At 37.5% G+C, this 20,009-nt stretch overlaps 2 protein-coding genes across 4 annotated transcripts; both read right to left on the reverse strand.

The window, feature by feature from the left end:
- Positions 1-1,531: 1,531 nt before the first annotated feature.
- On the reverse strand, positions 1,532-8,943 carry prc1b (protein regulator of cytokinesis 1b). Of its 3 annotated transcripts, XM_058382170.1 has the most exons (15): positions 8,754-8,933; positions 8,288-8,420; positions 7,417-7,539; positions 6,444-6,677; positions 6,174-6,344; positions 5,941-6,090; positions 5,702-5,849; positions 5,486-5,622; positions 5,242-5,337; positions 4,984-5,130; positions 4,270-4,380; positions 3,996-4,109; positions 3,718-3,894; positions 2,968-2,999; positions 1,535-2,122 (listed from the first exon to the last, which is right to left on the reverse strand). In XM_058382170.1, exons 1-15 carry the CDS (start codon positions 8,873-8,875, stop codon positions 2,074-2,076), a joined length of 1,944 nt encoding a protein of 647 aa, XP_058238153.1. In that variant the 5' UTR covers positions 8,876-8,933; the 3' UTR covers positions 1,535-2,073. The 3 variants fall into 3 exon arrangements, with proteins under 3 accessions (XP_058238156.1, XP_058238153.1, XP_058238155.1); XM_058382173.1 differs by lacking the exon at positions 3,996-4,109 and having other exon boundaries at positions 1,532-2,122; positions 8,754-8,943; XM_058382172.1 differs by lacking the exon at positions 2,968-2,999 and having other exon boundaries at positions 1,537-2,122; positions 8,754-8,924.
- Positions 8,944-9,960: 1,017 nt separating this feature from the next.
- Positions 9,961-19,941, reverse strand: vps33b (VPS33B late endosome and lysosome associated). Its single transcript, XM_058382174.1, has 24 exons — positions 19,736-19,941; positions 19,213-19,335; positions 19,032-19,112; positions 18,405-18,466; positions 18,276-18,325; positions 18,099-18,166; positions 17,921-17,966; positions 17,736-17,830; positions 16,292-16,396; positions 16,127-16,217; positions 15,922-15,999; positions 14,965-15,038; positions 14,791-14,877; positions 14,583-14,673; positions 14,418-14,492; positions 14,249-14,313; positions 14,103-14,157; positions 13,249-13,295; positions 12,982-13,114; positions 11,953-12,026; positions 11,762-11,863; positions 11,570-11,645; positions 10,420-10,542; positions 9,961-10,335 (listed from the first exon to the last, which is right to left on the reverse strand). The coding sequence occupies exons 2-24, from the start codon at positions 19,306-19,308 to the stop codon at positions 10,256-10,258; spliced, it is 1,854 nt and encodes a 617-aa protein (XP_058238157.1). The 5' UTR covers positions 19,309-19,335; positions 19,736-19,941; the 3' UTR covers positions 9,961-10,255.
- Between the last annotated feature and the right edge of the window lie 68 nt (positions 19,942-20,009).

Genomic DNA, 20,009 nt, shown 5'->3' on the forward strand with positions numbered 1-20,009 from the left:
TAACGTGACTGACTTCCGGCCACGTACTTCAAATTAAAAGTCCGGCAACACGTTCTAATACAATATAAAAAGACGAAAAAATGAAACGTAGAAAAATATTTATATATTATTAGTGTGAGTGGTCGTCAGAATTTTCTGAAAATATTTTCCTGGTATCAAAAATTATTGGAAGGACCCTACAAACCATATAATAAATAAAAATAAAAGAAAAAAATTAAAATTAGAAATATGTCTGATTTACACCGATCAAGCATAACATTATGATCAGTGAGAGGTGAAGTGAATAACACTGATTATCTCCTCATCATGGCACCTGTCAGTGGGTGGGATATATTAGGCAGCAAGTGAACATTTTGCCCTCAAAACTGATGTGTTAGAAGCGGGAACAATGGACAAGCATAAGGATTTGAGCGAGTTTGACAAGGGCCAAATTGCGAGGGCTAGACCACTGGATCAGAGCATCTCCAAAACTGCAGCTCTTGTGGGGTGTTGCCGGTCTGCAGTGGTCAGTATCTATCACAAGTATCCTTTAGGTCCTGTAAGTATCTTTTAAGTCCTGTAAGTTGAGAGGTAGGGCCCATGGAGGCCCCAACCGGCAACTTAGAGGACTTTAAGGATCTGCTGCTAACATTTTGGTGCCAGATACCACAGCACACCTTCAGGGATGTGCCTGTCCATGCCTCGACGGGTCAGGGCTGTTTTGGGAGCAAAAGGGGGACCAACACAATATTAAGGAGGTGGTCATAATGTTATGGCTGATCAGTGTATATTGGCTTAAACTTGCAGTATGTAAAATTATTGTGGCTGAGAAAACTAAAAACTGTACAGTAAGGTACAGAATATCAGAAAAACACAAACACAATACAATAAATGTCAAAGAAAATGATTGTCTTTGTGTGAATCATGAGAAAGTGCAAAAACAAAAGACTGTTCCAGTACTTTGGGAGAAGACTATATACTTTCAGCATGTCGTATATTCTGAGTTGACCAGACAGGGAAGAGTTTGGGATTTTTATGATTTTTTTTTACATTACTAATGGTTCAACTATACATTACGCGTCATCTTCAGCACATCCTAAATTGTGCTAAATCTTTACACTTATCTGGATATTAAGTTACATTAGAACTCTGACATTATTATTTAGCCTGAAGCTAAAATCAGTTCCAGGTTCATCAGACTAAAAGCACACAAAGTAGAGCAGATGTTCACCTTCCTAGTGGTACAGAGCTTGGGCTACAGTCTCAAGTTTTCTCCGAGTTATCTTGTTTCCTCACACCTCCCAAAACATTCCTTACTCTCAGTCGCTCCTAGGTGAGAGTGAGTATGAGAATGTGTGTGTACTTAGAGCACTGAACTGAATTTCCATCTAGGGAGTATTCACTCCTCACACCCAGTGGTCCCGAGAGCCTTCATAGCCCTAATCAGGCTAATCAAACAAATTTATTTCTTTTCCTTAGTTTATCCAAAACCATTGAAATACTTGCTTGTGAAAAGTTTTTGGTTTAATTAGATAAAAGATAATATATTTAATGTAGCCGATTGTTAATTGTGTACATTGATGAAGCGTGAGTAATGTGTCCAAAAATATTTTTATGTAGTGAACGAAGGCATACAAGTACATAGGAAAGGAAAAAAAACTTGTAACAATATATTGTGCAAAACATTCATGATAGGCGTAGACTTTAAGGTACATTTGCTAATACTGCTGGTTACAGCCTAGAGTCAATCATACACCCAATCACCATTCTACTTCCATTTAAAAAAATGTTACAGACTGAGCGGATTAATTTTAACCTTAACATATAATAACTGTTTTTTATTCAATAAAATTAGTATTAATCATATTAACAATAAACATACAGATTCTTTAAGAAATATTAAATATACATAACCCTCATTTACATATAAAAAGAAATACAGACGTTGAAAAGGTGAACATTTAAAGCTTTTGGATAGTGAGCAGGTCATGCAGTGTTTCCATCGCCAGTTGCAACAGTTTTTAGAGTATTTTATAGTATTCCTTCTCTGTGTGTGTGATAGAGAAAGTGATCATAGGTGTGTGATGGTTGAGTTCAAGACGTCTGGTGTGTTCTTTGATTTTGAGGCTTTGGAGAGGTCTCTCTGTGGAAAAAAAAGATCAACAGGTCAAATACAACAATAATAATAATAATAATAATAATAATAAAAAACTTTATATATATATATATATATATATATAGATAGATTGATAGATAGATATACACACACATATGTACTATATTGCAAAAGGTCTGTATTTACATTCACACAAATTTAATATGGCTCGTCCTTTACAGCTGTAACAGCTTCAACTCTTCTGGGAAGGCTTTAGGAATTTTTTTACCATTCCTCTAGAAGCGCATTTGTGAGGTGTTGGAACAGGAAGGGATCATCCCCAAACTGTTCCCACAAAGTTGGGAGCATGAAATTGTCCAAATGTCTTGGTATGCTGAAGCATTAAGAGTTCATTTTACTAGAACTAAGGGGCCGAGCCCAACCCCTGAATTCAATAGTGTGTGTGTGTGTGTGTGTGTGTACACTTATATGGGGATATTTGATGGTATCAAGTAAAAAATAGGTCAAAGATTTTGCAAGGAGAAAAGAAGGTTCAAGATTCACACAGGCTAAAGAGCTCAAAAATGGGTTAGAGATCACACTGGGTGAAACAGGGTGTGTGCAGCAGCTCAGCTGCATGACTAGACAAAGGTTCAAAAAGCTAACGACAATAAAATAAAACGCTTCAAACGCACTACAGAATAATGTTCAAATGGATTCTTTCATGATTAAACTAGCAGGTGATCCATTATGGATTTAATCAATAATTTGTCCTCATTATTTCCTAACGAATTCACAGAGAGTTCAGCTCACAGGAAAATCAAGTCACTGAGCTGCAGCAAGTGTGTTAAAGTAAGCATGCACTAATAATAAATGTTCATATTTAAACAAACCTTGATTGAGTGCTTTCAACGTTGACTATTCCCTTTTAAAACAAATTTCAGAATTAACCAGGCATGAAGAAAAATCCACCAGATAGATTTTAAGCCAATAAAAATGACCATAAAAATGTGTCTTTTCATGACTCATGTGGAAGGCCATTATTTTCTTGGTAATTACTTAGTAATTAGTCATTTTTGTCAGTTTTTTCCTGTGAGGACAGGAATTTTCTTCACAATCTATACCATTAGAGCTGAGATACCTATTGAACGTTAAATGCAATGAAAAAGCCAAAATATTTAGTGTACTTATAATTTTAGTGCTTGAATGAGACATAAGTACTATACTTTATGGACTATTAGTGCATGCTCAGGTAACTTAAACAGGCAAGATTTTGCATTAGACTAACTGTAACATGGCCATTTGTTAGTGTCTCATTAGTCAGTGTGATCTTTTGGGGTCTACTTCCTACCATGAACTTAGCGTGACCCTAACATGCCAAGACTGAAAATCCCACAGCTGCACTAGCAGATGTTAGCATTACAGCAGCAGCAAAGAAATGCTGTGTAAGTAAATTACAACATTTTGTAATAATGACAGCTTTGTAATGGCTTCTTTCAATTTTCTAGGACTAACAAAAGCATTGGGGGGGGCAATATAGCACTAAACTACAGGAACACTAAAGAGTTAATTAGTAAATGATAATGAAGTGGTGATTTTGAGACAGTGAACATTGTGGAATTACATAATAAAAATCAAATTACCGCAAACTCAGAATAGGTGCTGGCGACAGAGTTGATGCTGAAGTTACGTTGTGGGCTAGCTGGAGTCTTCAACACACCACCTGTTGCGTGGGTAAGATGACAAACGTTCTCCTTATTACGTTCTGCGAGTCCTTGATGAGGAGGTTTTCCCCGAACAGGGGTCTTGAAGGAATTACCCTGTTTTAGAGAGTAAAGATAAAATCATCTGTTACTTATGTGCATAAAGGACAACACTTCATTTCCACCCAAGGCAAAAGCGAAGTCAGCCCTGCACTAACCTTGCTGGCTGATATTGGAGGGCGGGACACGGGTGAGTGGCAGACAGTTCCACAAAATACAGAGCGCATAGTGCTGTTAGAGGTGCCGGTGTTGGTGCTGGAGGTAGCATTTAGCTGAAGGAAATGTAAGGAGAGTTAGTATAATACATGCGCTCACACATATGAAAAGAAAGTTATGAAGTGATGGATTTAGCTAGAGCATTAAAACGTGCTTTTGCATATAAAGTATTTAATATATATGCATTATACAGACTGAAAGCCGAGTGGAATTTACCTTCCGAGTCTTGCAAGGGGTCATACTGCCCAAAAATCTTCGTTTAGTTGGAGACCGTACAGCAGTGCCATACAGCATGTCCTCCTCTGTCTGTTTGCTCTTTTTCAATTGCTAACAAAGAAAGGTGACATGAAGTTCAAGAACCTGAATAGCAACATGACAAGAGTTCTCTCAATAATGAGAGATGGTGTCAAATCGCAAATCCAAGACATACATAAACTTTAAGGAACAAATGTTCATACTGCTTTGTAAACCAACCCGAAAGTCCCAGAGACAGCACTCTGTTGTTAAATACATGCTAAACTTCATTTCAATCACAGATCACTGCAGAGTTTATGTACTCATGTGTTTAAATAAGTTATAATTTAGAGGTGGGACACCAAGACTTATACAATATATACTAAACTTAGAAACTAGGGTCTGTACTCAGGGCTAGCAAATTATGCCTGTGTGTTGGGTTCAAAAACATCATCACAGATATAATAAATGCTATAAAAAATATAAGCAATACAGCTTCCACCTCCATAATATGTCTGCTTATAGAATTGCACTTTAATCCAAAATATCTAATTATTTTGCTTTTTGTTAAAATAATAAGTTTAACATTGCATACTTTAACAATGTCAGTACTGACTCCCTACTGCATATGTGTCTCAACATAATATGAAATGAAATTAAAATGAATTCAGTTAAATTTTTCTTAAGAAAGCATACCCGTTCTTGTTTTTCCCGCTCCTTCTCCAGCCGATGGAGATCCCACTGCTCAGAAACAAACTGCATGAACTTCTGACCCTGGAGCAGAAATTCTCTGCCTTGTTCTTCCTCCCACTGCTCGATCTGGGCTTTCAGCTTCTTTTCCAGCTAAATGAGACAGACATATTGAATTGCAGGAGCTTTGTCTATTCAGCCTTATTTTATCTTCTGGACCAAACAGGACACAAAAGATGCTTTGAGGTAAACAGCATTAATTACCTTTGGGAGGCCTTTGAGCAGGTCTGATCTTTGTTTCTCCTCCTTTAAAAGGTTTCCTCCTCTGTTGGTAAATCTGGATGGATCTGTGGCTTTTTTCTTCAAATTAAATTATTAAATGATTAAAATGAAAAGGTAACAGCATTTATCAGCCAAAAGTACTATTACTGCTACTACTAATCATCATAATCATGCTGCAAAACACAATATAACATCAGCTTTTTTATCTCTGGTTCATCCAGCTTACTTCAAGCTCTAAGAAAAGCCTCCAACTCTCCTCCCATTTGTAAACACCTTCGAAAAGTTCTTGATGATCTTCAAAATGCTGTTTGAGGCGCCGGATCTCAGATTCGTGCAAGTTCAGAAGTTCCTCATTAAAATCATCTGAAAAGTACAAATTATATGACTTAGTACAAAACCTAAAATTATTTGCTGTGTATAAATCAGAATTTCAGAAGTTTACCATCATAATAGGGTAGAAAAGCTTGACGCTGATCGAGGCTGTAAAAGCATTTATCCCAGAAAACCGTAATTTCCTCTCGAATAGTCTTAGTAAGATCCTGAATATTTCTGAGCTTCAGTTCCTCAAGACGGTTGACTTCCGCTTGCAACTGAGAACAAACAGATGGCGAATATAAATAAACAAACCAATAAATATAAGTATGAACCATATTTTCCAAGCTGTTGTTAGGATCCACGTACTGCTTCCATGTTCCTCTTCTTAGACATGCTCATGTGCTCAGCAATAGCATCTCGATCCTCCTGTGAGATGTGCAACCTGTCCCATAGCTCCTGGATCTTTTCTCGATATGACCTACACATGCGCTCGTTCTCAGCTTTCTTGCTCTCAAGCTGAAACATTTTAATGTTAGAGCTTTTGTATTGTGTTGCACTGTAGTGTAAAGGATCATTTGGGAAGAGGACATCACTCTTACCTGGTGGAGGAGGACTTTAAGGGAGTCAATGTTGTCTTTGGAGAGACAAAAAGCCTCTTCGTCCTCACAGACAATATCCTTTTCAAAACTAGTCTCAGGCAGTTGATCCAGATCATCCATGCAAAGTATTATCTTTTTCTTTAGTTCAACAAACTGGCTGTGTCTTTGTACCTTTAAAAAATAAAAAAAAAAGACAGGTGAAGATATGACGTAAAAATATATACCTCTTAGATGTTGCTACACTCGGGACAGTTGATTAAAATCCTCTACCTTTTCTGCTGTCAGTTGTGCAATATGCTGTCGGAAGCATTCCAGTTGCTCCAGGGAAGGAACTGCACTTGCAGAGATAGAGAACGGCTCCAAGCAGAGAATGTCGCAAAGGTCCTGATCCTGTTCTATCAGGGTTATAAGCGTTTGCATTCTCTGTCCTTTCTGTTTCAACATAACCTCAAGACAGGTTCGTATATCTTTCTCCTGTTGGAGCATTGTGTTCCCTCTCTCCTCCTAAATACAGGCAGACAGACAATCGAAAAATAAAGATTATTATTATGTGTGAACAAATCAATTAACCCAGGCACCTAGGACAAGCAGAATTTGTGTTCGGGGGGGGAAAAAAAACGGTGATAGCTGCATAGAACTACATAAGAACAGTTTTGGTGAGACATCATCTCATGACTGTTTCACATTAAGATCTTTACTGTTAGATATTTGGATGTATTATATTTTAAGCATTTAATAAAAAAATTGAAAAACAATTAGGCAGAATTATAATGTTAGTTTGATGTCCATCCATCCTTACAAATACTTTTAAATATATTAAAATCTATAACTTTTTTTTTTTTTTTTTTTTTTTACTGGAATTTCATTGCACAAAGAGGACATTGTGAATAAATCACACATGCACACAACATGCACACAGATTCTGTGAAAGTAATTAGATGCGATTGTGTAAAGGTTATTATTTTTCCTATTTAACAGAATATTAAAATGATTAATAAGTACCTTATTTAGAAATTTCTATTGGATAAGTTCACTTTATACCGACTGAGATATATGCGGTATTCTTAATGAAAATGCATAGAAATGTAATGACTTTTGAGATATTTACACATAAGAAAGCAACAGTATTGATCACCGAGTGTCTACTTTTCTTAATGAGATTAATGGGCCTAATGATTAATGGGATTAATGGTTTCTAAGCAAGTTTAACTGGTTAGGGTCAACATGCAGTCTATTCACTTACCTGATACAGGGGAAGCTGCAGTTCCAGACATACTTTTTCCAGCTCTTTACGACAAGACTCAATACTGGCCATTAAACGCTTCCTCAGACTCTCCTCTTCTGCAATCATCATGTCCAGAAGACCCTAATATTTACATTTACATTTAATCTTTTGGTAGCCACTTACATCCAAAGCATTTTGAAGTCACGCCCTTCTTATCAGTAGTCCAGAGCGTTACTGCTGAAACACCACTGCTTTAATAAGCATATGTTCACTTTCAAAAACAATTGGTTGCCAGTACTGTAAAATCTGTAAAATATAATAACACTAAAGTACTGTAATACCTTGATGTTATAACACATAACTTGGTACACTTGCTCATTTTGCAGATGCAGGATACATCTGAAGAGCTGAGCTGAAGCCTGAGGGACTTCCCACAGTGTGGTCATGGTTAGATGCTGGAATTTTGTCTTTCGCCTCAAACCTTTAACCACTAAGCCACCACAATTACACCACAACACCGCAACTAGCTTGTGTTAACAGCCAAATTAACTCCACTGACAAACCACAATGAATCAGTGCAAGCTAGTTGAGCTGGTTGTGGTGGCTCAGAGGATAAGGTTTCATGTCACAGATAAGAATGTTCAAATCCCAGCACCAACAAACTGCCCTGATTGGGTCCTTCAACTCAAGTTGTATCCTAAATCAACCACATGTACTGGGTTTTATACTACGTAAGATACAGTTGTTTGTTTGTTTTTTTACGGTGCTTTATTGGCAGCAAAGGTTGCACGTAAATTACTGTCGAATCTGCAGTAGATATTTGTAATGCCATATTAAATACCCAGACCCTTTAGATTAGACTGAATGGCCATATCTGGTCCATACTCACTTTGATGTGAGTTTTGACCACATTTGTTCTCTCCAGTCTCTGTTCCTCAGGGATGCCAATCTCCTCCCAGATGTCTTTCAGCTGGCACAGAGCTTTATTTAGGCATGACACTGCCTCAGCAGCAAGCACCTCACTGAATGCAGATAGAAAAACATGGGCATGTTAACACAGGGCCGAGGGGAATGACAGGTGGATGGAGTCTTAGAGAGACAGCACACGTTAATCATTATTAAATCTGTAAATGCATATGCAAGAGATTCATAGTAATGCGTGCTATTCAATTCTATTAAGGTATTTATTTGATAAGGCGCATGTTAGCTGCCTATCCTGACTTATTACACATCTATATACGGTCGATTAGCTAAGGAGTTAGCAGACAAGTAACCTGTTATAAGCTAACCGTTAACCATTCGTAGTTAAGCAAAACTCAGTGTTGAATAAACTCGGAAATATGACAATTACTGACCTCTTCCTCATCGCAGGGTGCCAACCGTGCAGATTTTTGATAGTTTGCTTAATCGGGCGGAAGACGTGTCGGATCCCAACTTGAGTCTCGCGCAGCCGTTTCTGTTGATTCAAAATACGCATCAAAATAGCGCTTCGGATCTCATTGGACAGAGGAGGCGCGAATTGCGCATGCGTGAGGGCGGGTTCCACAAAACTGGACTGTTTTACTCATTACGTCAGAAACGGTCAGTCGCCTCGCGCCCGCCCTAGTGTCCTTGAGTAAAGTGTGGACTGAGATTCGTGTCTTTTCCTTAAAAAAAAAAAAAAAAAAAAACAGAACTCATTCTTGGGAAATGTAGCTGTTGCAAAATTATGCAAACTAATTTACATTTTGCAGAATTAAAAAAAAAAGAGTGCCTCAGGATCAGAGTTTTATATGGCATTATATTCGTTTTGTGAACATGATCCACTGCTGAGCCTGTCTGTATTGAGTTTCTCTGTGGGTGTCCACCACCTAAATGCATGCCAGTGGTATGATTGGCGATGCTAAATCGCCCCTAGGTGTCAGAGTTTGTAAATAAATATACACTGATCAGGTATAACATTATGATCACCTGCCTAATATTGTGTTGGTGTGTGTGTCTCGTCATGCACTGTGTATTCCGACACCTTTCTATCAGAACCAGCATTAACTTGTTCAGCAATCTGAGCAACAGTAGATCGTCTGTTGGATCGGATCACACGGGCCAGCCTTTGCTCGCCACGTGCATCAGTGAGCCATGGCCGCCCATGATCCTGTCGCCGGTTCACCACTGTTCGTTCCTTGGACCACTTTTGATAGATACTGACCACTGCAGACCAGGAACACCCCACAAGAGCTGCATTTTGGAGATGCTTTATGCACAATTTGGCCCATGTCAAACTTGCTCCAATCCTTACACTTGCCCATTTTTCCTGCTTCTAACACATCAACTTTGAGGACAAAATGTTCACTTGCTGCCTAATATATCCCACCCACTAACAGGTCCCATGATGAGGAGATAATCAGTGTTATTCACTTCACCTGGCACTGCTCATAATGTTATGTCTGATTGGTGTATTTGTGTGAAACTCACTCTCAAGTATTTCCAGGAAAAGCTCTGCCTAGAAATGTCCTTGACCAGAATAAAGCAATTACTGAAGATGAATTAATGAATGAAAATTTCAGACATATGATGCAGTCACACTTAAAAACAAATATACATTTAATAACACCAACGGACCGCTTGGTGTTATCTGAGCAAAGCATGAAAAAACTCCCAAGTGCCATTGTATTCCTGCAGCTTTACAATCATACAGTTGTACAAAAGAAAACATGAACACACATTCACTGAAATGACATAATGTAGTGCTTTTGTCTTTACTGATGGCCTTCATGTCCATTTGTAATTGAATGTAAAATGTCCTTCTCCGCTCAGCTCAGTCTTGTACACAGGCCAGTCTGTCCACGCTATCACAGTATGGACTTTAATCTCTGAGGATTCAAGCCTGATATTCCAGCAGAGCCTCTAGCAGTCTGGAACTGTTCGTGATCGCTGTTGTCACCACGATAAACTTATAGCCTATGATAAGGAAGAATTATTTGAATGTTAATTCATCAGAGCTGCACATTCAGTTATCAGTCATTTGGTCAGGAACATCCTCACCTTTCTCTCTACCTATAAAGCGCAAGGCTGACATTTCAGAGAAGGTACATCCTCCCAGAAACATCACAAGAATAATCCTTTGAGGGTCTGTTTTGATTCGTGCTTCAGTCCCACTGGTACCTCCTAGAAATAAAAAAATAAAAAGCATTACGGAAAAGAAAAACAGTAATTTCAAAAAAAGTAATGCAACAAGGTTTCATTTCAAAGAATTAAGTTAAAAAAATGTTCAACAACGAAAAATCTGTTCATTTCAATATTTTGCATCTGGCTGCTACAAGTGAAAAGCCTTATCAGAAGAGTGAAGGCTGTTAGTAAAGGGAGGCAACTCTATTAATCCCAATGGTTTTAGGAATGGGATGTTTACTAAGCACATAAGAGTGTGATAGTCAGGAGTCCACATATTTTTGGCCATATAGTGTAACTAACAATTCACTAGACTGAAGTCTTTCATTCTGAACCAAACAGAAATTATAGCTGCCTATGAATTTAGAACATTGCAGTAAGGATATATATCTTAACATGATTTTTCCACCACATTTTTTTAAACTACTGCAATCAAAGCATTATAATTAAAAGTGAAAATGTTACAGGTTGAGCACTTGCAACTGGAGGAACAATATACTCCCCTCTCTCTCTCACACACATGCATCATGCCCATTGTCCCTCAGATTTTTGATTGTTAATATTATAAATATCAGCAGTTCTGTGCTGCATCCTCGTCACTTTCTGGATGTTTTTAACAGCATAAGCGTAACACATTTCAATAGGTGACAGGCGCCTCATCACTGCATTTGTGAGCTGGCTTATTTTTTGAAGAAGAACAACAGCATTGTCAGCAAAAACGCCTCCCTTCCCAGAAAAGATCACAAAACTCGCAAACGCAGAGGTAATGTGCAATTTACTCTCGCTATGTACAAAGATGATTGTTCAAAATCCATTAGTCTCTGAACGTCACATGTTTTTGTGTTGTGCACACTGTGTCCCCTTAAAAATACATTCATGACTCCACTACACACACCTCTGGTCTTGTAAATGGAACACACCACATCTGTATTTGTGCAATCACCTATATGTTCATTTGTTTTGGAATTTTTTAAGTATAGTCTCATCTACCAACATGACCTGTTTAAAAACTAAAGGTTTTCAGGACCTGTGACTGCAAACTCATGTCCATTTAAAAGGCGGGTGACTTCCTCAAGCCCGGTCCAGCCATCTCTTTCTAATACCTGCACCAACAACAGAGAAAAACATTTATTTAATATAATATATCCAATGTCAATATCTCTCAGAAGAAATAAAGAAATCTAATTTGTAAAGGTGAACTTGTTTTGGGAACACCAACCTGTTCAATCAGTTTGCAGCTCAAAGGGATGTAAGCTCCACTGAAGATGTAAGCCATGTCCCGTGGAACTCGGAGATCATACTCTTCCCCTGTTTTTGGGATCTGTGTGGACAATCACAGAACAGAGATACTGTGGTTATTACAGCGTTGACTAAAATGCACAATAAGTGATGAGATATGAAGTCACATACAAGCATCAGCTTTTTACTCAGTGCTCGGAAATTGCTCTTCTTGGCCAGTGAGGAGAACGCATCAGTCAGCTTTCCTAAAATAATAATAAAAAAAAAACAATCAGGAAGTGCATTTAGTTTGAACTATTTTGTTCAAGTGTACAGTAGCATGCATAAGTATTCACCCCTCTTCACTTAGTACTGCCTTGAATTTCAGATAACAGATGTTTATATATAGTCCAAAAGACACAATATTAACTAAATTTAGACAGATAAACCCGTTTAAAAGTTTACAAACACTTAATCACTAATACTGTGTGTTGTTACCTGGATGATCATCAACTGTTTTTTATGGCTTGTGATAGCAGTTAAAATTCTCCAAGTCCTGCACATTCTGCACTTATCATTAACCCTCTTATTTGTTTGTTGGTTTAAATTATTAACATTCTGCAGTTTCTGCAAGGTGTATCCAAACTTATGTACTCAAATGTACATAGATCAGGCATAACATTATGACCACATGCCTAATATTGTGTAGATCCCCCTTTTTGCTGCCAAAACAGCCCTGACCCGTCGAGGCATGAACTCCACTAGATCCCTGAAGGTGTGCTGTGGTAACTGGCCCCAAGATGTTAGCAACAGATCCTTTAAGTAACTTATAGCACTTAAAGGACACTTACAAGACTTTTGATACTTTTGATAGATACTGCCATCACAATTTGGCCCTTGTCAAACTCGCTCAAATCCTTATGCTTGCCCATTTTTCCTGCTTCTAACACATCAACTCTGAGGACAAAATGTTCACTTGCTGCCTAATATATCCCACCCACTAACAGGTGCCATGATGAGGAGATAATCAGTGTTATTCACTTCACCTGTCATTGATCATAATGTTATGCCTGATCGGTGTATATATATATATATATGTGTGTGTGTGTGTGTGTGTGTGTGTGTGTGTGTGTGTGTGTATATATGTATATACACACATCAGATAGGGAATTTGGAGACTTGGAAATACTGTAGATTTATTGAACTAGTCCCACATCTCACCAGCTGTCTTGTCATTGACCAGTTTGCCCACTTTGCTTTCCACTACTGTAAGAGCTTCCCCAGGTTGTTGCTCCACCAGCAGTCCTATTTGCTTCAGGTTCGCAAAGGTCAATAGGTGCTCTGTGCCATAACTCTATAACATATAACCAGGAAGTACATGTTAACAGTTAACTTTCAAACATCAGTTGGATACATAAACATGAAGCATTTTATGAATTCAACTCAAACTTGTGTACAAGTTTCATTTACATTATGGCACTGACTCACCTGGAGGTACTGAGCTTTTAGAGACCGATAGTCTTTTGGTAGGAGTCCTGTTGTAGAAGAACATACAACATTTACAAAAATGTGAGAAGTCTAATTTGGCTCATAAATCTCAGGTGACAGTTAATAAGCAGTTAATAATCATTATTATGGTTATTATTATTAACTCTTAGTATCTAATAACCTGTAACATTTAGATTTGTTTAGTTACCTGCCATTTATTGTTACAACACTAGATTTTAGATATAGCTTTATAAATAATAAAAATAATCCTTGATAATAACTTCTGGGATTAATTCAGAATATTAACAACTAACTAAACAGTGACGATACTGAAGATATAAACATTTTTATTTCTTAACTGCATTATTATTATTATTATTATTATTATTATAAAAAATGTCATAAAGTAATAAAAAAATTATGGGTTTGGTGTAACTGCATTTAATCCCACTAGAATTGTAATCTTTGAAAAATGTATTCTAGAATTTAATTACTATTAGAATAAGAGTTAATCATGAAAACATGAAACAAAATTTTCCACCAAACATTTATGAATTTATTAACAGGCAAGCCTATATAAGCAATAAGACACTAAACTTAAAAAGAGAGTGCTATTAAAGGGTAAACCAGTTAACCTTTGTTATTAGAACCCAAGATACTATAATTTAAAAGCAAATGTATGCATTGTGCAATTGCTTAAGACCTCTGAAGGCTCCAATCCTGCATTCTAGGCAAAATTTATTTTGGAAAATCTTAAGATATTGGTTTTTATTAGACTCTTTTTGGGTTAGAACTAAATTTATACACATGTTCGTTACTGAGATTTTTTCAAAACAAAAAAATAAAAGACTCACCATTTTCAGTAAGAGACAACAGACAAAGAAGTCTCAGGCTTTCAATCATAGACACCTGAAGGATAGAGTATTATAACTGTTTAGGATAAGACTGTACTGACACACCCATTTCATATATACATATATATGCTTTCATGGTAACACACCTGTCTGTTTATGTGTTCTTCAATAAAGCCTATACATTCGCGAACCTCAAAATCTTCAAGTAATGCTAAAGAGAAAAAGGATTTAGAGGCAACATTGTGCAATCTTTACAACCACCACTCAGTGAATAAATACATTAATAGTCATTTCACATGAATAAGCATTTCTTACAATGTTCAGTCTTCAGCAATTCCTGGAAGTCTTGCTTTGTTTTCTTCTTCATTATGGATTCACTTGCACCAATATCTAAGTATGAAGTCAATTGTTAGACAAACAAGTCTTTACTAATGAATGTCCATGTAACTAATAAAAGTTAATGAAACTACTGAAACTCACGTAGACTGAGAAGTCGGTGCTCCTGTTTCAGGCCTTTTAGCTCCTCTGAAACAAATGTCTTCATCTGCTTAATGTCCATCCCACGCCGTTTCTAGCACAAGCACAGATAAAATGAATAAAGAATATAGCTGACTGATTTTGTACACTGAATCGATTCAGAAACTTTAGCTTTTGTGCCTTTGAGTGAGCAAAGTAAAGACAGACTCACATCATACGCCGTTTGTAGACTTCGGGCTTTTTGACTCAGAAAGCCGAATACGTTGGAGAAATGCTCGTTTCTGATTTCGTCGAACACCTGATGAAATAACACATTGAGTTAATAGACACAGGAAGTTAATATAAAGCAACTATGTCCCCGAAAACATTCTTCTCCACTGTGTACCTTATCTTGAGAGTTAAGCATCACTTTTATACTCCTGTCAGTGGAGGTGACCTCAGGCCCAAATTCCACACAACCTAATAAGAAAAGAGTGAGAATTATTCAGCTTTAGATTGTCACATTAGCAGTTAAGTAAGTAAATAAATAAATAATAAGTGATGTTGTTGCTAGTATAAAAAGACATAGCAATTGCTGGTAAGATTTGAAACACTGCTCCAGTCTCAGTATTATTGATTTCAGTCTGTAATGATTCAAACCAGTGTATTTTCACAGTAAAGCCTGAGACAATACACAGTTCTGTTTATTAAAAGTGTACCATTAGTTAAATGTATTTCTTTGGTACTGTGTGTGTCCCTGTGTCACTCTCTTTTGTTCTCTGTGCTGGTCAATCATCTGTAAAGAAGGTGTGGCCTGTCTGCCTATCAGTTAACAATGAAAGAGATGTGGACACTATGCAAGGAACTGCCAGTCTGTAGAAAAGAGGTGTGGCCTCTGTGCCTGTTAGCCTGAATAAAAGAGGTGTGGCCTCTGTGCCTGTTAGTCTGTATAAAAGAGGTGAGGCCTCCTTGGCTGTTAGTCTGTATAAAAAGAGGTGTGGCCTCCTTGGCTGTTAGTCTGTATAAAAGAGGTGTGGCCTCCTTGGCTGTTAGTCTGTATAAAAGAGGTGTGGCCTCTGTGCCTGTTAATCAGTATACAGTAAAAGAGGTGCCTCCTCTGTGCTGTCAATCAACAGTTAAGAAGGCATGGCCTCTGTGCCTGGCAGTCCCAGTGATAGAGATGTGGCTTTCCTCTTTTCAAAGTTAACTGAGCTGTTTCACGTTTTACTGCATCTCAACAGCGTTACATTCATGACTGAGTGCTTTAAAATTATCTTTCACACAGTAAATCACTCAATGAGAGTCACAATGCATCAGCTCCAAAAAGAGATACAAGCATGTAGGAAAAAAGTGTTCCACTTACCACACTTAATCCTGAAAATGTCATCCACCAGTCCCTCATAGACCACCTGAGAGCACAGAGGAGTAACAAAGTCCACATCTATCAAATAAAACAAAGAATCCTACATTAAATCACATTCTGTATCGCAAACAATCCAACACAAATACATCACATCATGCTTTATTAGCGTGAAACCCTGGCAAGATTCTTTGAAAGATTAACGTACCTCTATCGATGAGGAAAACGTTACCAATCTCAGGCTGCCGTGCTTTCTGCTCACCGTCCTCCACCTGCTCCCTCCATGACTCGTACACCATCTACAGCAAACAGAACGGGTTTAATGATCAATTACTGGGTTCACAAATACTTTCTTAATTTTTAACATGCTGACCTTGGCACATCGTCCGATCCCGTAGACCTTGGAGAAAGGGCCATATAGAGAGTGTAACAGATGTAACGCACTTCCTGCACTCGTCACCCAGCGCTGATCTCCTTCCTAATGATTTCACAGCCACAGCGATGTTGATAATGAAAATATAATCAAATGAATTATATGTTAACAAGACATTAACTTTTTCCAGAAAATGTTTTATCTAAAATCTTTCATTGTATACTATATACATCGCATACTTATACCATCATACATATTCTTTAGGAAGATATATTTAAAAAAATTTAAACTACACTTTATAAATCTTACATTTTTTTAGCTTTTTGAAGTGTTTATAGTAGAAAACAGTTCGAGGTATAATAAATTTAACTTAATTACAATGGAATGTCTGCAAAACAGGTCAGTTCCTCATGTTTTAGCAGCTATAAACACTTTCCCTTACTTTGTCTCCAAGGAAATAGTGTAGTATGGATGCAGCTTGTTACAAAGAAACTGCTAAACTCAATGGGTTTTAAAGGAAATCTTTAGCCCTGACGCTGAAGATTTCTTCCAAAAACTTTGAACGGTTCTTTACAAAATGCTTCACTATATCAACAATCATAGGCTTTTTTTGTGAAATAATAATGTGTTTTTATTCCTTTTACTAGTAGATTCATATGATTGTCTCTAGGAAATTGAAGTTACCATAGAAACAATAATGTTTTATATATTTTATCGTTTGACATATACAGTATGTTGCCAAAAGTTTTGTGGACACCCCTCCAAATCACTGAATTCAGATGTTGTCTTTCAGGGGTTGGGTTGGTCCCTTTTGTTCCAGTGAAAGGAACTCTTAATGCTTCAACATACCAATTTCAGTTCACCTTTGGGATGAATTAGAGCGAAGACTGTGAGCCATTCCAAAACTGGGACATCTGTCTTTACATGCACATGAATGTAATATGGAGTTGACCTGCCCTTTGCAGCTATAACAGCTTCAACTCTTCTGGGAAGGCTTTCCACAAGATTTAGGAGTGTGTTTATGGGAGTTTTTTACCATTCATCTAGAAGCGCATTTGTGAGGTCAGGCATTGATGTTGGATGAGAAAGTCTGGCTCTAAGTCTCCGCTCTATTTCATCCCAAAGGTGTTCAATCAGGTTTAACTCAGGACTCCTCTACATCAAACTCACTCATCCATGTCTTTATGAACCTTGATTTGTGCACTGGTGCGCAGTCATGTTGGAACAGGAAGGGGTCATCGTTCCAAAGTTGGGAACATGAAATTGTTCAAAATGTCTTGGTATACTGAAGCAAAAAGAGTTCCTTTCACTGAACTAAGGGGCCAAGCTTAACCCCTGAATTCAATGATTTGGAGGGGTGTCCCAAAACTTTTGGCAATATAGTGTAGATTAAACATCTTCACTTGAACACACACACACACACACAAACAGTAAAGTACATTACCAGAAAATAATCTCTGAAGAATTCAGGCAGTTCCAGACTGATGATGTCATCATCAAGTGGAAGGAGGTAGAAAGCCCATTCATCAGACGTCACATCTGCAAATAAGTTTCATAAGTGTGTATTGGGAATCAGGAGAGCTCGCCAGCACTGAAGCTGAAGTTTGCATGAAAATATGGAGCACCTACCGCCGTAAACACCTTGCTCCTCCAGAACTATGTCACATGCGTAGAACTGCAACAAACAAAATAAGCATTTTTTTATTGCAGTGCAGAAACACTGATATACTTATAAAATAAACCACTCCATACGTATGACAAGATACAGAAAACACCACATCACATTACAACTACAGAAACAGCAGACCTTCTGAGGCGTAAAGATGATTTTATATCTTCGGAATCTTCCAGATGCCTTGTCAGAGTTTACTATATCTGCAAACAGACACTCAATAAAATCAGTGTATTTCTTTACATAAAATCAGCTTATACATGTCCCGCAGTGTATACGTATATACAGCACATACAATTCCATAGCACTAACCTGCGATCCACTTCACAGTCTGGATTCGAGGACGTATCAGGAAGCAGAGTCTGAAAAAGAAAAAGTCCACAATGCAGTTACCTTTTGATTATTTTTTCTGGAGTAGAAGAGGATCTGGATCACACTTACTGATCTGAAACACTGACGATTGGTTTGAGCTCCACTTTATACAGTTTGTCCACTTCATGTTGCTGTAGACAACACAAACAGAAAACATGGTGAAAAGTGATAAGAGCAGCTGTATGTCTTTAACTTGTTTTAAGTATCTCAGACAAAAACATTTCAAGGTATTTCAATGCATCAAGATGCATAAATTTATTTATTAATAGTTTTCACAAGCTTTTACCTAAGTAATGTGTTATTCACAAAAAACTGTTTTGTTTTCTCTATTGTTTGAGCTTTTGATTTTGTGTGAAATTACATATTATAAGCTAATAAATGGGTCAAGCGATAGCCTGATGATAAAAATGTCCGAGATGAGCAATGCATTACATCATAAAGTTTTATGGATGACTTAATAATAGCGATATGAGGCAAACTAGTACACAAGCAATACACAAACAATTTCTAAATTTTTCACCCAGCAAAGTCAGAAATAATTCATTTGTATATGACATTTCTTAACAGCAAATAATCTGATTTGAATGTCAAACATTTGGGCTGCACATTTTCGCCCATTTTAACCACTCCGGCTTAATTTCAAATAAAACTATCTGCCATATGTATACATGTAAATCTACTCTAGATATTTCTAACCTTGAGTGTGGTAACATTGGCTATCCGGTCAAGTGGGCTCATCAGATCTGCATCAATGAACAAGTCCTTCCTCCCTGGGAGCTGATGGATTAAAGACATAAATTCAAGACATCAAGACATCACTTTTTTTTTTCCACACGGTAACCCGTGGGCTGCACTGTGAATGCACAGAGCTTTGTACCTGTTCCAGGAGATAGATGAGCTGATCTTTGGCCAGTCTTTTAAGCAAAGCAAAGTCTGGAAGTTCAGGAGCATCTTTCCTGTCAGTGTGAGCCATGTGAGACCGTGTTGTGTTTCAGTTAATCTGATAAACAACAGCATCACATCACAGCATCAGGAGCTCAGTACAGACATGTCACCATTTGACCAACAGGATCTATGCACCACGTGACCATTTCAATAACATGCTATTCTTTTTCCCCCCAGATAATACAGGATGTGATTCTGAATCAGCTGGATCAGCTGCACTTCACTGGCTTTCTATATGTATTTTGCACAATGGCAAATTGAATCTAGTCTAATCTAATCTAATCTGATCGAATGGTGAAAACAGCTGTTGGACTGTATCCTAGATGCAAACATGACAGCACCGAAATGAGACATTTCGTATTGTTTTAACACAACTGTAAACCATAACAGACGATCTAAAATATTTGCAGGGGGGAAAAAAAAGCAAAACAATTAATTACACATGCTACACATACCTCGCCTCCTTGATTGCGGAAGTGTTGGGCGTAACAACGACGTGTTTCTTCACGGACAAATTACATGGATGCACACAACGGCATTAGCAGCTTCTCAAAATGTTCCAATAAAAGTGACTAAATTGACTAGGTAAGAAATATCTGAAATCACCCTAAACAATAGGAAAAAAAATAAAACATAAAAAATGGTAGGAATGTGTGGACCATTCTCCCGTCCCTTGAGTGACATGAACGCATTCTTAACTGACCAATCAGCGCACTTGTTGTAAGTACG

This window comes from Hemibagrus wyckioides, linkage group LG27 (assembly GCF_019097595.1).
Source record: "Hemibagrus wyckioides isolate EC202008001 linkage group LG27, SWU_Hwy_1.0, whole genome shotgun sequence".
NCBI lineage: Eukaryota > Metazoa > Chordata > Actinopteri > Siluriformes > Bagridae > Hemibagrus > Hemibagrus wyckioides.

Coding starts and splice junctions, on each gene's coding strand:
- vps33b (XM_058382174.1), bottom strand. CDS start 19,308: ATGGCTCACACTGACAGGAAAGATGCTCCTGAACTTCCAGACTTTGCT. Junction 14,158..14,248: donor AAGAACACATAAACAGACAG/GTGTGTTACCAT, acceptor TCTATCCTTCAG/GTGTCTATGATTGAAAGCCT. Junction 12,027..12,981: donor GGTCAATGACAAGACAGCTG/GTGAGATGTGGG, acceptor TTATTATTTTAG/GAAAGCTGACTGATGCGTTC.
- prc1b (XM_058382170.1), bottom strand. CDS start 8,875: ATGCGTATTTTGAATCAACAGAAACGGCTGCGCGAGACTCAAGTTGGG. Junction 5,338..5,485: donor GGCTTTTCTTAGAGCTTGAA/GTAAGCTGGATG, acceptor TTTAATTTGAAG/AAAAAAGCCACAGATCCATC. Junction 2,123..2,967: donor GTTGAAAGCACTCAATCAAG/GTTTGTTTAAAT, acceptor TTTTTTCCACAG/AGAGACCTCTCCAAAGCCTC.